The following is a 17,010-nucleotide window of genomic DNA, read 5'->3' on the forward strand; positions in this document are numbered from 1 at the left end:
GTGGTGGTATTTGTTGGGATATTCAAAAAATGGTGACCGGTTCCCTTCAAAGAAAATTACTGGTCAGTGTATTTATAAACAAAGGCATTACAAACGCTTATTATAACTTTTATTTATTACAGTTTGGGAACCACAAAGAAGGGAATTGGACCAGTGTATTCTTCAAAAGCTGCAAGAAGTGGCCTTAGAATGTGTGATCTTGTTTCAGATTTTAATGAATTTTCTAAAAGGTTTGTACTGTATGTTGAACCACATCATGCTTTTCATGAGCCTGTTTCGCAAAGCTGTAACCTGTAAGAAATCTAGCAAATAAAAATCAGCACTTAAAAATGAAAAAAGGAAAATACAAAAGTGAACAATCATTGGTTTAGAAAGTTCCACAATTATCTGAATTTCATTGAATGCTGTTTTACATGGCTCCTAATACCAGTATTATATTATAAAGGGGCTAACGTGCCATGACTTTGTCCCCTGCCATGTCAACACTGCACCCTAATGTATTATAGTACAGCTTGTTGCCAAAATTTGAGACCAGCAGCACAAATTTTGGTTTTCAAAGTTTGCTCCCTTAGTGTTTTTTTAACCTAGATGTTTCTATGGTTACTGTAGTACAACTATAAACATTTCATAAGTTATTAAACTTGATACATTTGGTTAATAAAAGTTTACGTAAAGACCCAAATTTTTGCAATGCTAACCTTTGTTTTTCAAGATTTCTGTAATCTGCCACAATATCAAGCAAGCCGCCGAGAATTGCAGAAGTTTTCAAGAGTTAAGGTCCACACTATCAATATTGAAATTTTGCTTTAACTAAATGTATGTTAATAAGTTTTTAAAAACTTATGAAATGCTTATAATTGTAGTTCAATAACTGTAGAAACATTTGACTAAAGGTTTAAAAAAAACAAACACTGAAGCAGCAAACTTTGTGAAGACTAGACTTTTTCAGTTCCAAACTGAATAACCTCAAGCAAATCTTTACATCTCAAAATAAGTATTTCAGCTTATATCAATTATTTTCCTTATGAGCCATAGTAATGAGATGTTGGAAATCTTCTCTTGCTTTTGATGGCTTTATACTACTGTTTATGTGATTAGTTATTAATTTCTTGAAGTTGTAATAGTTAAAGGGAAACTGTCAGTAGGATCAGTCCTCCTAAGCCGTCTCTATGGGCCTGTTGGTCATAAGAAGCTTAATAAAATGATACCTTGATATATGCGAATCGGTGTCGTCTTCCAGAGCAATCCACGTTTTTCTTGTATGCAAATGAGCTGTTAAGATCTATGGGCCGGACACTGATCTGCATGAGAATCTGCCTCCAGAGCTTGTGTTAAATTAAAGTGGACTTTACCAGTGTGATATGCTCTCCTTATCTCACTACAGAGCTGTGTGTGATTATAACTGACACATCTGTAGGTTCCTCTCAGCTTCCCGCTCACAGGCAGACAGGGTTGTAATATTGTTGCAATAAACAGAGCTCAGAGGGGTGCACCAAATGTATTTGTAAGAAAACCAAATTCAGCTCTACTTGTGTTAGTTACATGTCTCGCACTGGGTAACACCTCCTTTATAACAGGGCTGTGGAGTCGGAGTCGTGGAGTCGGAGTCGGTGCTCATTTTGTTGGAGTCGGAGTTGGAGTCGGTATAAAATGGACCGACTCCGACTCCTAAAATATATAATAAATTGGGTACAGTAGTTCAATGCAGGATGTGCTGAATATTTTTTCATAGGAGTTTGGGAAAGTTATGAAATGTCCTATAAATGGCTGTTATATTCCTGATCTAAGGCTACATTCACACACAGTGTTTTTCCTGTGTTTTTTGAGGATACGTTTTTCAGCTGCAAAAGCTGATCATCTTTTTAAAAAACTGCATCACCTGAAAGGTTTTTGAGCTCATAGATAATGTTTTCAATAGCAAAAGCAGATTAGATATCTGCTCTATCTATCCATTTATCCATATCTGTCTATCCATATCGTATCTGTACCAAAAAGAATGAAAACCGGGTAGTACACCAATATATATTCTGTTCTATCTAAATATCTTGATTATTGGATCATAAAAATGATTAAATGTCTGAGGTTCACATTGTACTACAATAAATTTTTCACTTAAATATAAGCAATATGTGTGGGAGTCGGAGTCGTGGAGTCGGAGTTGGAGTCGGAGTCGGTGTAAGGGAAATTGAGGAGTCGGAGTCGCAAGTTTGGCTTACCGACTCCACAGCCCTGCTTTATAATATACAATAATCTCTGGAGGCAGATTCTCTTGCAGATCAATGTCCGGCCTATAGATCTTCACAGCTCATGTACATATAAGAGCATCCTTTTAATGGCTGCTGGGGACCGAGCCACTGCACTGGTTGTACAAGTGGGGTCCCCGCCCGCTGACACCATTGCAGAGACTTGTCAGTCATGGTCACTAGGCGGGGAGAAGCTGCTGGCATTTCAGAGACAAACCTGCATGGCTGAAATCGTACATGCATCACCTGTCAGGTTCCCTTTAAATACTTCTTTGGAAGCATTTGGTAACAAGGTTTTTTTTTTTTTCCTTTTTTTCCCCCTCTCCTTTTGATAGATTTGAAGTTCTGGCTAAGCAGTACAAATCAATGTACCCTTCATTAGAAATCAACATTGAAGGAGAACTTAACAAGCTTAAGGTATTTCAGTTTTTTCTGACATGGCTTATTAAGTTTCATTATGTCGAATAACCAATACATTTGTAAGTACAGCAAAATAAAATACAGAAAGAGTAATATTCATTGTTGAAGTAGTAATCGTGATGCTTTTCTTTTGCACATTAGGCCTAAAGTCGTGTCCAAAAGTTTTTTTTCCAGAATAAGGCTAGTTTCACACTAGCGTTTATTCCACGCAGCACACGGCGCCGCTAAGCCCCGCCCCCTGCCGACTCCCTGCTCGCCCCATCCGGTCATCGCCGCCCATTATCGCACATGGATGCTTGCGATCTGCGCACCCTATCTTTAGCATAGGGTGCGCAGATCGTGCGCTGGCCGTGCGCTAGTAGGATTTTGGCGTGCGCTGCGCACTTTTGAAGGTGCGCCGTGCGTGCCGAAATGCAACATCCTGCGTTCGGCGCGCATGGGCGCACCTTCAAAAGTGCGCAGCGCACGCCAAAATCCTACTAGCGCACGATCTGCGCACAATATGCTAAAGATAGGGTGCGTAGATCGCAAGCGTCCATGTGCGATAGTAGGCGGCGATGACCGGATGGGGCGGGCAGGGAGCCGGCAGGGGGTGGGGCTTAGCGGTGCCGTGCGCTGCGTGGAATAAACGCTAGTGTGAAACTAGCCTAACACAGATTTTAGTTTTCACAAGTTTGCTGCTGTAATGTTTTTTTTTTTTTTTTTTTTTTTTCTTTTTTGTTTAAATCTCAATGTGTCAGTGGCTACAGAAATGGGTTGAGGCTTGGGGTTTTTCAAAAGTAAAAAAAAAGACTAATGTTGCGTGCAAGTGCTCGCTGCTCGAATGACATACTAGAGGGCCCGCATGTCTTGGGGCTGTTAGAAAAACAGAAAACATACAGGTAATCCCGGCATTTTTTTTTTTTTTTTTTTTTTTGCTAACAGCCACGAAACGTGCGTGGTGGGGACTCGTGCATGTCACTCGAGCACCCGATGCAAACTGGAATAGCGAGCTCTTGCTCTCAACACTAATGTGACATATTCAATATAACAACCTAATGTTATCAAATTTTGTGTAGTACTTTTAGGTTCAAAATCCTCACTATACCCCTGGAAAAAATCCTTGAGGGGGTGTAGTTTCTAAAGTAGGTTCACTTGTGAGGGTTTTCTGCTGTTTGGGTGTCTATATAATTAACAAAAATTGTGAATGAGAAGGTGTTCAAACTTTTGCTCTGTACTGTGTGTGTGTGTGTGTATATATATATATGTGTGTATGTGTGTATGTATGTATGTGTGTGTGTATGTATATATATATATATATATATATATATATATATATATATATATATATATATATATATATATATATATATATATATATATATTATATAGAAAAAAATAGGTAGCACTCAAATTAAATGTGAAAAAAGTGGATACTTTACTGATCCTCAGATGGCAACGTTTCAACGGTAACCCGTCTTTGTCAAGCCATATATATATAATAAAGCTCAAAGTGTGTGTGTCTGGGATAGGCATCCGCACCGTCGCAGCTACAGCCACAAAATTTGGCATAGTCACACGTCTGGACCCCGAGAGCGTCCTAAGCTATGTTGTGAGGTGAAATTTTAACCCCGCGCGTTCCAATTCACCAAACAATTTTGCCCCTATCTACATACTGGGGAAAAAGTGTGTGCGCATCAAGCCCCGCCCCTCATTATGATGTCACAATGGTTGCCATGGCGACGCTGATGTCATCATAGGCTGCAAGCCCTGCTGCCGCTCATTATGATGTCATAATGGTTGACTATGGGAGGATGTGTGATGGGTATATGGGCACTGGACTATGGGATGGAGAATATGTATGATGGGTATATGGGCACGGGACTATGGGATGGAGGATGTGTGATGGGTATATGGGCACTGGACTATGGGATGGAGGATATGTATGATAGGTATATGGGCACGGGACTATGGGATGGAGGATGTGTGATGGGTATATGGGCACTGGACTATGGGATGGAGGATATGTATGATGGGTGTATGGGCACGGGACTATGGGATGGAGGATGTGTGATGGGTATATGGGCACTGGACTATGGGATGGAGGATATGCATGACGGGTATATGGGCACGGGACTATGGGATGGCGGATATGTATGATGGGCATGGGACTATGAGATAAAGGATGTATGATGGGTATATGGACACTCGACTATGGGATGGAGGATATGCATGATGGGTATATGGGCACGGGACTATGGGATGGAAGATATGTATGATGGGTATATAGGCACGGGACTATGGGATGGAGGATATGTATGATGGGAATATGGGCATGGGACTATGAGATGAAGGATGTATGATGGGTATATGGGAACTCGACTTACGTTTTTTTTTTGTTGCTAAAAAATTGCAATAACAGGCGATCAAAAAATCGTATCTCAAAATGGTATCAATAAAAAGTCAGCTCGACAAGTAAAAAAAATCCCCATAAATAGACGCTATGGGTCTCGAAAAGTGGTGAAAAATTTTTTTTTTCAAAGTTTTTTGATTTTTTTTTAAACTACTTAAATAAAAAAAGAACCTACACATTTGGCATCTGTAGATTCTTAATGACCTGGAGAATCATAAATGGCAGGTCAGTTTTAGCATTTAGTGTGAACATAGTAAAAAAACAAACAAAGAAAAAATTGTGGAAATGCACTTTTTTTTTGCTACTTCACCGCCCTTTTTTTTACCCCCGTTTTCCAGTACATGTTTTCCAGTAAACTAATGGTGTCGTTCAAAACTCGTCCCGCAGAAAACAAACCCTCACATGGCCATATTGACCGAAAAAAATAAAAGTTATAGCTCTTGTAATGCTGAGGAAAAAAGGCAACCCCCCCCCCCCCCAAGGTCGTGAAGAGATTAAAACAGCTGGTCCTCTCAGTCAAATCAATGGAACTTATGTTCTTTTAAGACAAAAGATGTTTATATATGAGTAATTTCCTTTTGCCTCATTGGGGGACACAAACCATGGTTGTTATGCTGCTGCCACCAGGAGGCTGACACAAAGTAATACAAGGAAAGTTAGCTCCTGCTCTGCAGTATACACCATCATGCTGGCTTCCAGTTCATGCTTAATGTCCGTAGGAGGCACACGGGTCCGGTTTCGGACCAAAAGTTCTTTATTTTAATTTTTAATTAAGATTTTTTTTTTACCTGCATGAAGGGATGATGGATCCTTTCAAGGCTCTGATCTCCCCGAACCAACAGGCGAGCATGTGGAGTGTTGCCACCACATACCCTCTCCTGTGACGTGGGATCCCAAGCTTGGGCTGATTTTAGGGGCGATTGGTCCCTTAAAGGGCATCGATTTCCCTCACACCATTATAGACGAGCACATGGAGTGTTGCCTCCATTTATCCTCTTCTGTAGCCAAGCCTAATGCCGGACAACTAGCCCTGTCCACCCGGGGGCTTGAACTCCGTGGATGTACAGAGGCACCCCCTTTTTGGCATCCGAGCAGCCCCCACTGCATCACCACTGTTTTAGTGGATGATGCAAGGAGGCGGACGGTCCCTCTCCACCTCCCTGTTAAGGGGATGTTGGATCGAGGGTTCCCCCACTTTAATCCTGCACCGTCCAAAGACCGCAGCGACAGCAAGAAAGTTTCTCCACCCGGCAGCTTCTCCGGGTAAGTGCCTGGGCTGGAGGGCTCTGAGCAGGTGGTCAGGGGCAGAGCTGGTACTGGGGATCCCATTCTGGCAGGGTTCCTGCCTGTCCCCTGTTCAGCGCCAGCCGGTGCCGTAAATTTAGTCCCCGGCCTCAGCCCTGTGTAGGCCGCCATCCGGAGGCTCTGAGCTTGCTATGATGCTCTTCGGTGGCTCCGCCCACAAATCAGGCGCTTCTCGTCCTGGACGAGAAGCGCCCTTGTAATCTCAGCGGCCGCCTCCGAACTCCAGCTGAGTGTGAATCGGCATCTGGAAGCGGTGTTTTACTCTGCAGAAGAATGGGCTATTGGATCTGGCAGTATTTAGCGCTGAGGTCAGCGCTACTCCAAGCAGGGGGACACAGGACCTAGGTAAGGGACCCTCCCCCCTCTTCTCTCCCCTGGTCTATAGAAATCCCTTTAAGACGGTACACCATGTTGTAGTCAGTGGGAATTAGTGAGGGCTTGTGTCCCCCCTTAAGGTACCAGCTATGTGCTCATGCAACTCTGACCAGTCCTGGAGCTCAGGATTCTCCACTCTGCAGTGCCTGTGACCCCAAATACTCTCTGGAGCCCTCCTTTGCCGTCCAGCCCAGTGTGCCTAGTCCCCCTGAGCAGGCTTTGTCACTGTGGCAATCCATGGCTTCTCTGGTTGAGGCAATTGAATACCTCTGTGATCCCTCTGGGGATATGAGCGTTCCCATGACTGTTGTAGATGGATCCTCCCCTACACGGGAGCAGTCTGCTAGCAAGCATTCTAGAACCGCACATGCGTCCAGAGAACGGATCCGTGGTACTTCATCCGTTGGCGTCTGTGGGCGCAGTTTTTCACTCTCCCTCACCTGGGAGTTGTAGTGATCAAAGTTACGAGTATTAATAGGATGTTTCCTTGAATCTGGACTCGCCAGAGTTTCAGTAAGCATGTCAACCAGACTCTGAAGGTTGACGAGGACTCCGGTTCTGCTCTGGATCATGCAGTGTCCCTTAAGTTCACTAAATGCCCATATAGAACTTTTGCCATTCTCCCAGAATTTTGTGCTAGTTACTCGTCACAGGGAGCGACCGGATAAACACTTCACTGGTCAGAAGACTCTTAAAGCGCGGTATCCTTTTCAGCTGATCTGTGGAGAGAATGGGCTGATTCCCCAGCAGTTGATCTGCTGGTGTCTCGCCTGGCTTCCAAACCCTTCTGTCCCTACCATATGGATCATCGATTAAAATCCTACGGTCCGCCAGATGATCAATCTGACTGGCTCCGTCTTTGAAGCCTCAGGCTCGGCTATTTATCCATCTTTTGCTGTGGTGTGGGTAATTAAAGCAAGGGTCTCCTGGTCGGACACCTTGGTTAATTCCATTCAGATCAGTATTCTTCCCTTGGAAGCAGCATATATGGTCACTAAAATTTCACTGGCAGGAGATATTTGGTACACGCCTCTTTAGATGCACCTAGCTGTGCTGCACTGTCTGTGGCAAATGTCATCAGAATCAGAAGGGCATTATGGCTTAGAGGATTTTAAGAGGACTCAGCGTCTAAAAAAAATCTCTACCGTTCCTCCATTATTAGAGTGGCAATTTATTCTGGTTCAGCGTATGCTATGGTAGAGAAGAGAAAGTTTTCCCTTCACCCATGACAGCACCACCTGAGAGGGATCCGCCCCGCCAGGACAGGAACCTACTGAGACATAAGGGGCAGCACCTCTCCCCCGCTTCAGTTGGGTTCCTGTCCTGGAAGGAATCCCACTGTGGCAGTGCCTGTCATGGCGAAGAGAAAAAAAGAGGACCCAGGCCCGTCCCGGCGCGGGAAGAATACCTGTAGCGCCGGCCGTCGGGTCCTGGAAGCACAGTCCCCAGGGTTCCTCTGGGCTCCGGGTTCGTGTGGGCGCGGATGGGATCCTGGTGGCTCCGGGGAGCCTCCACCGCCCCGCCCTCCCCTCGAGCACGCCGCATCTCTATCCCCGTGGCAGGGGAGAGACGCTGGCTTCTTCCGGCCGCTGACGTCAGCGGCGCTGTGGATTCTGGGTGCGCCGGCTGACGTTAGCAAAAAGGCAACTGTGTAATGGCGCCTGGTGGCTTTCTGAAGCCGTCGGACGGCGGTCGCAGGGGAGAGGGAGACGCTCACCAGGACGGAGGCGCGTCATTTAAAAGGAGGAAGCAGTGGCAGAACGAGCGGTGCAAGATGGAGTCAGAACAGGAACGCTCAGTGTCCCTGCCTCCCTCACAGCCCTCTGGCAGAAAACATGGAAGCCATTCAAGCAGCAGACGCCCCAGCCGCAGATCGGGGGACTCCTCAAGGTCCAAAGAGCACAGGTCACGTGCTCTGACGCAGCCTCCGAGTCCGGTACCCTTGATTACGGGTGGTGAGTAATCTTCGTGAATGCTAGCTTTTTGTTAATAGGGTTTCTCTGTTGTATGCTCTACCCTGTAGGAAAGGCCCAGAAAAGCAGGAAGCAAGAAGAATAATAGGAACTGTGCTATATGTAGGAATCCCCTAGCAAGAGACTGGCAGAAAGATCTCTGTGCCTCTTGCATCCAGCGGACTATGGCGGAGGAAGCACCTAGTTTCGCAGCCAATTTAATATCCGCCCTCAGGTCAGAAATGGAGGGTTCAATTAAGTCCCTATTGAAAAAAGGGAAGAAAAGTAGGAAGAATCCCCCTAGTTCTCCCTCAGAGTCCGCATCAGCCTCGTGTCAGGCGGCACAATCATCCTCCTCAGACAGTGACAATGGGGGGTAAGCCATGTTTCCCTGTAGAAGACACAGATGCCTTCCTAAAGGCCATTAGAACCACAATGGTCCTACAGGAAGAAAGGGCTGCTAAAACCTTAGAGGATGTCATGTTTGGGGGGCTACAGGAGAGGAAAAAGCGGACCTTCCCAGTGAATGAGAAAATCCAGGCACTTATTGAGAGAGAGTGGAAGAAACCCGAAAAATCTGGGGCCCTTCCGTCCACCTCTAAGACGATATCCCTTTGAGCACAAGGATGCGGAGATATGGGATAAAGTCCCAAAAATAGATGCTGCAGTATCCAGGTCTCCAAAAGGTCGGCCTTGCCCTTGGAAGACTCAGGGGTTCTTAGAGACCCGCTGGACAAGAAGGCGGACTCATATTTGAGGCACGCGTGGGAAGCGATAGCGGGCACCTGCACGGCACGCTCCCTCATGATTTGGCTGCAGCAGTTAGAAGAGAAGCTGGCATCAAAGGTCCCAAGAGAGAAGATTTTAGCAGATATGTATCTCTTGCATGGGGCAGCAGCTTTTTTGGCAGATACCTCGGCGGACTCTATGAGGTTGACAGCTAGGGCAGTGGGACTTTCAAATGCTGCTAGACACGCATTATGGCTTAAGGGCTGCCCGGGTGACCTACAGTCTAAAGGTAAATTGTGCTCTCTCCCCTGCGATGGTCTGTTCTTATTCGGCAAGAACTTAGACGATATCCTGGAGAAAGCAGGTGATAAGAAAAAAGGCTTCCCCAGGTTCCCGATGGAACAGAGAAGACAGCCCTTTCGGAGGGGAAGATTCAATAGGGGGGTCCTCCCGCTGATAGGAGAAGATGGGAGGATAAAAGGAAAAAAGAGTCGGGATTTATGTTTGGTGGGGGTACCTCCACCTCAAAGAAATTGCCACAATGACGCCAGTATTTCAGAAGGGGGGAGATTGACACTCTTTTCCCAGGTCTGGGAAAAGATCTCCTCCAATACCTGGATCCTGGGCATCCTAAGAGATGGCCTGAGAATCCCCTTTATTCGCCAGCCAAAACCCGTGGTTGTCATTACACCCATCAGAAAGGTAACCGAAGAACAGTTGGCCTTAGAAGCGGAGATCCTGAGCCTGAGAGACAAGCGGGTACTTTACGAGAAACCACATACACAGGAAGGAAGGGGATTCTATTCACCCCTTTTTCTCATAAAAAAAAACGGATCAATCATTCAGGACTATCATAAGTCTCAGACGGCTCAATCGATGGATAAGAAACCAGACCTTCAAGATGGAGTCAGTGGCTACGGCCGTGAAGCTACTACATCAAGATTGCTTTATGGCCGTAATCGACTTAAATGATGCATATTATCACATCCCTATCCATCCAGATTACCAAAAATACTTGAGGGTAGCGCTTTATATCCAAGGTGTACTGAGACATTTCCAGTTCAGAGCTCTTCCATTCGGTATATCCATAGCCCCGAGAGTTTTCACCAAGGTCATAGCAGAGGTGACAGCCTTTCTCCGGATTCACGATACGGTCATACCATACCTGGACGATTTCCTTATAGTGGGCAGCTCAGAAGACCACTGCACGGCGCAGTTGAGTCGGGTGACCGACATCTTGCAAGAATTAGGGTGGATAATTTCAAAAAATCCAAATTACAACCCCTAAAAAACAGACCTTCCTGGGATTCATGCTAGATTCAGTAAGGCAGGAGTGTCTGCTCCCAGAGTCCAAGATAGAGAAGATGCAAAATCTGGCCTTGGCGGCCCGGAACCAGCCATGTATGACATTGAGAAGGGCAATGTCCCTACTGGGTACCCTAACATCCTGTATTCCGGCGGTCAGGTGGGCTCGATTTCACACCCGACAACTCCAAGGGGAGATATTATCAGCACAAAGGTTGCTAAGAGGGTGTTTAGAAGGAAAGCTGGAGCTTTCCGTAAAAACCAGACACTCTCTCAACTGGTGGTTGGACGATACAAATCTGACCTCAGGAATACCGTGGGACGCTCAGACGACAGATGTAATTTTAACAGATGCAAGCTCCTCGGGGTGGGGGGCACACCTAAGGGGCTTCATAGGCCAGGGCTCCTGAACACCTCAAGAAAGGGAGGCGTCTTCCAACCTAAGAGAACTGTGGGCAGTGAACAAGGCCCTAAGTCACTTCATTCCGCTACTCCAGGTCGCAATGTACGCATCATGTCAGACAACAGGGTAACAGTGGCATACATCAACCACCAAGAAGGGACAAGATCACACTCCCTAATGGAAGCGACGAGCGACATTCTGAACAGAGCAGAGGAACACCTACACTCCTTGACAGCCTTACACATAAAAGGTGCAGAAAACATAGAGGCAGATTTTCTGAGTCGCAATACCCTGAGGCAAGGAGAATGGACACTAAATCGGTCCATTTTTCAAAAAACAACGCAGCTTTGGGGGAAACCAGTAATAGATCTCTCTGCCAACAAGCACAACAGGCAAACAGGTTTTGCTCTCTAAACCCAAGGGAAAAGCTATGGGCAGTGGACTCATTGCACATCCAGTGGAACTTCAGGCTGGCTTATGCGTTCCCCCCCCCCCCCAGTGGCTCTGATCCCAACAGTTATCAGAAAGATTAGAAACGATCAAGCCAGGGTGATTCTAATAGCCCCATTTTGGCCGAAAAGGCCTTGGTTCTCTCTACTACAAAGAATGTCCCTCTCCGATCCATGGGTTCTGCCAGAAATCCCGGACGTATTAGCTCAAGGTCCAATATTCCATGCTCAGGTCAAAGGATTCCATCTGATGGCGTGGAATTTGAAAGGTCGCTGTTAATGGATAGAGGGTTCTCCCCTGGATTGGTGGCCACTCTGCTAAAGAGCAGGAAACCAGTGACGACTAACATCTACGGCAGAACATGGAATAAGTTTCTACAGTTCCTGGGTGAGCCGTTAGGAAAACAACCTCCGATTAGTACCATCCTGGAGTTCTTACAATCGGGGTTGCAGATGGGGTTTACTTGAACACACTTAAAGTTCAGGTGTCTGCACTAGGGGCGCTCTACAACTGCAAATTGGCATCAAATAGATAGGTAGCCAGATTCATTAAATCCTGCCATAGAGCTAGGCCTATCCCAATACCCAGAATAGCCCCCTGGGATTTATACCTAGTGCTAGAAGCCCTTACAAAGGAACCATATGAGCCGTTACACCAGCTACCCCTAAAGTTTCTGACCCTAAAGACAATCATTTTGGTGGCCCTTACGTCAGCCCGCAGAATAAGCAACTTACAGGCTCTCTCAATAAATCCACCCTATACGCAAGTTTTTCAGGATAGGGTAGTATTAAGAACAGACCCCGCTTATCTGCCTAAGGTAGCATCAGATTTCCATCGGGGTCAGGAGATTGTCCTCCCATCCTTCTGCGAGAATCCGGAAAATTTGGGGGAGGAGAAATTCCATAGTTTGGATGTTAAGAGAGCTCTATTTGAATACATATCTGTCACTAGCCAGTGGAGGAGGTCCCAGTCCCTATTCGTAGCTTTTCAGGGTGCCAGGAAAGGCTATGGGGTTTCGAAAGGGACTATTGCTAGATGGATTAGGGAGGCCATTAGAGTAGCCTACACAGCTAGTGGTATCCCGATTCCTGATGGCATCAAGGCTCATTCCACCGTGGCAACCTCCTGGGCTGAAAAGGCAGAGGTATCAATTGAAGAGATTTGTAAGGCCGCTACCTGGGCCTCACCCTCAACCTTTTTTAAGCACTATAGATTAAATCTATCCTCCTCTGCTGACTTAACCTTTGGTAGAAGGGTGCTGCAAGCGGTGGTCCCTCCCTAAGGTGTTCGAAGTCTCCAAAAATCTCTCAGGTGGTGCTGTCATGGGTGAAGGGAAAACCACCATGGTTACTTACCGGTAGCCGGTTTTTCCGGAACCCATGACAGCACCCGTATATTCCCCCCCCCCCTTTTTTCACCGTATGGGTGTGCACAGTTAGTAGGGTGCTTTTGAGTGATGTGTTGTTGGATTAAACATGTAACTAACCGGGAAGTCCTCTCAATGCTCTGTAACCCAACTGAAGCGGGGGAGAGGTGCCGCCCCTTATGTCTCAGGTTCCTGTCCTGGCGGGGCGGATCCCTCTCTCAGGTGATGCTGTCATGGGTTCCGGAAAAATCGGCTACCGGTAAGTAACCATGGTGGTTTCTTCCCCAGTAAGGCTCAAGCGCCCCTTTTGGCCCCAGCATCAAACTTGTTTCTGGACCTTTCGCCCCATTCTGGGCTGGTCCATTTCTTCCTCCGCATCAGGGAGCTCCACACACAGGGACAAAGGATCCCAGGTCCTCTTTAGGTCATCTGTCAGTGGAAGGTTCGACCCAAACAGCTAGATCTAAAGGATCTTAGTCCCAGAGATTTTTCGCTCATGTTATCCGGTCAACACTGCCAAGGTAGGCGGCCACCTGCTTCATCAGGCCCTGACCTTCCATCGTCTTTGAAGAATGGGTCAGAGACCTGGGGTTTCCGCATGCAAAATCAAAATTTCCTCTCATCCCTCAACACAGTTCTTCCCTTCTCACCCCCTCCACCCCCCAAAATCAGAGGTGAGAGCAAGGGTTTTTACCCGAGCCATAAATTCACCGCTCCAAGATGGGAGTCATCACTGCACCAAGATGGAGTCATTGTTCTGGCACCGGAAAACAAAAGGTTCTAGGGGTTCTACTTGAACATGTTTGGGGTCCCAAAAAGGACAGTAAAGTAAGACCTATACTAGACCTCAATCTTCTACAAAAGTTTAAGGTCCGCCATTTCCGGATGGAGACACCGTTCTTTTCCTGCTCTTCGCCATCGCGAACAACCCTTTCGCCCCCACAGTGTTCACAAAGGTCATGGCGGCCGCTATGTCCATCTTACATTCTCGGGGCGTGGTCGTTCTGTTTTTTGGGGACGTCCCTCTAATTAAGGATTCGCCGTCACATCTCTTGTGATACCCTTTCTTGTCTGGGCTGCCTGATAAACTTAAGCAAGTCTTCCCCCGTTCCAGCTCAGCAGATAGGAGCCCTTTGCCACTCATCACCTCATTCCATTCGCTTTGTCGCAATGCAAGCAGTCCCTTTGGCTCAACTGCATCTCCTTCCCCTACAGCATGCTCTCTGACTGCCTAGGACAGGAATCCTTTCCTCCTCGACAGTTGGTGTCACTTGCCCCTGCGGGTCAGGCAAGCGCTGAGATTGCGGTTGTTGAGCTCTTCCCTCAACCAGGGGAAATCTTTTTTTTTTTTTTTTTTTCCCAGTTCAATGGTTTGTGTACCTACTGACGCTCTTTCGAGACTGTTCTTGTTTCTTTGTGGGTTAAAGCACCTGTCTCGTGCCTGTGAGGTCAAGAGTTCAAATCCCAAGAGAGAGCGAGCCTTGCGCATCTACCTGCAATGAAGCTTCCTATCATCACAGGGAAATTTCTCTAAAAATCACCACACAGCTCACGGGCGCTAGTCAACTCGGGAATTGAGACCCCCAATCAATTCCTGGAGATCTGAGCGATTCAGCTAGCCCTGCATCAGTTCCATTATCTTCTGGCAGATCTCTCCATCCGAATTCAATCGGACAACGCCACAACAATGGCATATATCAATCAAGGGGGTACCCGCAGCGCGGCGACCTTGTTCGAGGTAGCTCTCATTCTTGGGCAGAGTGGAACCACTAATCTCTGCAGTGCACTTCACGAGCGTAGAAAACTGGGCGGCAGACTTCCTCAGCCGTTCGGGTCTTGGCTGAGGAAGTCTTATCTTACAATAGATCTTCCTTCAGATGTGGATCTGATGGTGTCTAGACTGAATGCCAAAGTACTAGTGTTCGTAGCTCGGTCTCGAGATCTAAAAGCCATCGCAGGCATGTTCTGGTTCTTCCTTGGTGCCAGTTCCATTTCCCGTATGTGTTTTCTCCTCTTCCGCTACTTCCCAGAGTCTTAAGGAAGGCGAAAGGGTCCAAGTGATCCTGGTCGATCAGGACTGGCCACATCAGACGTTTGCGGAGATCTGCTCTCCAGAGACGATTTGCCACTAGAACCCAGGGGTCCTGTGTTTCTCAACTTGGCCGTTGACTCCTGGGTTCTGACCCAGGCAGGAGTCTCACAACAAGTTGCCAGTTTCTAGTGCTTGTAAGCCTCCCTCAGTACGCATCTATCTTTGTACCTGGAGAACCTTTTTCACTTGAGGCTGGGATCATGGACGCCTACCCCATTTTAGACTTCCTTCAAAATGGTCTGGACTCAAGCCTGGCACTCAACTCTTTGGAAGTCCAGATTTTGACCTTATCGGTCTTATTCCAATGTAGGATTGTAACAAAACTGCAAGTAAGGACTTTCATGCAGGGAGTTTTCACATGTGGTACTTTCCTATTGCATGCTGCTAGATCCCTGGGACCTTAATTTGGTCCTGAGGGTCTTACAGGAGACTCCTTTTAATCCACTTCAGATCTGAGCATCACCTCCTATGTAGCAGAGGCGATCGTGTTATGGCAGCTTGTAGCTTCCCATGGAGGCTATTGAAGCATGCCAAGAAAAGTTTTTAAAATAATAAAAAAAAAAAAAACATAAGTTCGCCCTATTCAAAATAAAACCATAACAAAAATCAAACCTTCACATATTTGGTGTCGCCGCGTTCAGAATCGCCCGATCTATCAATAAAAAAGGATTAACCTGATTGCTAAATGGCGTAGCGAGAAAAAAATCAAAACACCAGAATTACTTTTTTTGGTCGCCGCAACATTGCATTAAAATACAATAACGGGTCATCAAAAAAAACGTATCTGCCCAAAAGTGGTGTCATTAAAAACGTCAGCACGCCCGGCATGCAAAAAATAAGTCCTCACCCAACCCGAGTTCACGAAAAATGGAGATGCTACGGGTTTTGGAATATTGTGCAGTTTTATTTTATTTTTTTTAAAGCAAAATTTGGAATTTTTTTTCACCTCTTACATAAAAAAAGAACCTAGGCATGTTTGGTGTCTACAAACTTGTAATGACCTGGAGAGTCATAAAGGCAGGTCAGTTTTAGCATTTGGTGAACCGGTCAAAAAAGTCAAATCAAAAAACAAGAGTGGGATTGCGTTTTTTTGCAATTTCACCACACTTTTTTTCCCATTTTCTAGTACAAGACATAATAAAACCAATGATGGTGTTCAAAAGTACTACTCATCCCTCAAAAAATAAGCCCCCACATGTCCATATTGACAGAAAAATAAAAGAAAGATATGGCTCTGGAAAGAAGGGGAGCAAAAAATAAAAACGCAAAACAGAAAGAAGCTCCGGGGGTTAAACATTACAAAAATTCCTGTGGAGTACCAGAAGGGTTAGTAAGCTTCTTCAATGTGGTTTTGAGCACCTTGAGGGTTGCAGTTTTTAGAGTAGTGTCAATTTTGGGTATTTTCAATATAGACCCCTCCAAAGTGACTTCAAATGTGTTGGGGTCCCTAAAAAAAAAAAAAAATGATGGTGTAAAAATGAGAAGTTGCTGGTCAACTTTTAACCCTTAAGTTCCTAACAAAAAAAATTTCTCCTTCGTCTCATTGGGGGACACAGAGACTGTGGGTGTGTGCTTCTGCCGTCTGGAGGCTGACACTAAGTATACAAAAAAAGTTAGCTCCTCCTCCGCCGCATACACCCTCGCCCCCAGACCGGGCGTAACTCAGTTTTTGCTTAGTGTCTGATGGAGGCACACGCAGTCTGGAGCTCCAGACTAGGTTTTTTTTTTTTTTTTTTTTTTCCTTTCTTTGAAGATAAGACAGGGGCGACAGATCCTATAGAGAGGGTCCGATCTCCCCAAATCACCAACGGGCGACCACGTGTGAGTAGTCCTCCACGTGTTTTCTCTCCCGCACCGAGGGACACATCTGGGACTTTTCCCCAGACAACCATTTTTCTTTTTTATTTTGTAAAGAGGGGCAACGCATCCTGATGAGAGGATTCGATTTCCCCATGAGCTACAACGGGCGAGCACGTGT

The 17,010-nt window shown here is 46.1% G+C and overlaps 1 protein-coding gene across 6 annotated transcripts in view; it reads left to right on the forward strand.

The window, feature by feature from the left end:
- LOC141072894 (adenylosuccinate synthetase isozyme 2) overlaps positions 1-17,010 on the forward strand; it is a 172,357-nt gene that overhangs the window by 70,634 nt on the left and 84,713 nt on the right. For all 6 annotated transcript variants that reach the window (XM_073560108.1, XM_073560109.1, XM_073560107.1 and 3 more), the window contains 2 exons: positions 123-230; positions 2,579-2,660. In XM_073560108.1, coding sequence (XP_073416209.1) covers positions 123-230; positions 2,579-2,660 — 190 coding nt within the window. The remainder of the gene's footprint in view (positions 1-122; positions 231-2,578; positions 2,661-17,010) is intronic.

This window comes from Dendrobates tinctorius, unplaced genomic scaffold, assembly GCF_039654945.1.
Source record: "Dendrobates tinctorius isolate UK_male_01 unplaced genomic scaffold, ASM3965494v1 ptg000293l, whole genome shotgun sequence".
In the NCBI taxonomy this organism is placed as follows: domain Eukaryota; kingdom Metazoa; phylum Chordata; class Amphibia; order Anura; family Dendrobatidae; genus Dendrobates; species Dendrobates tinctorius.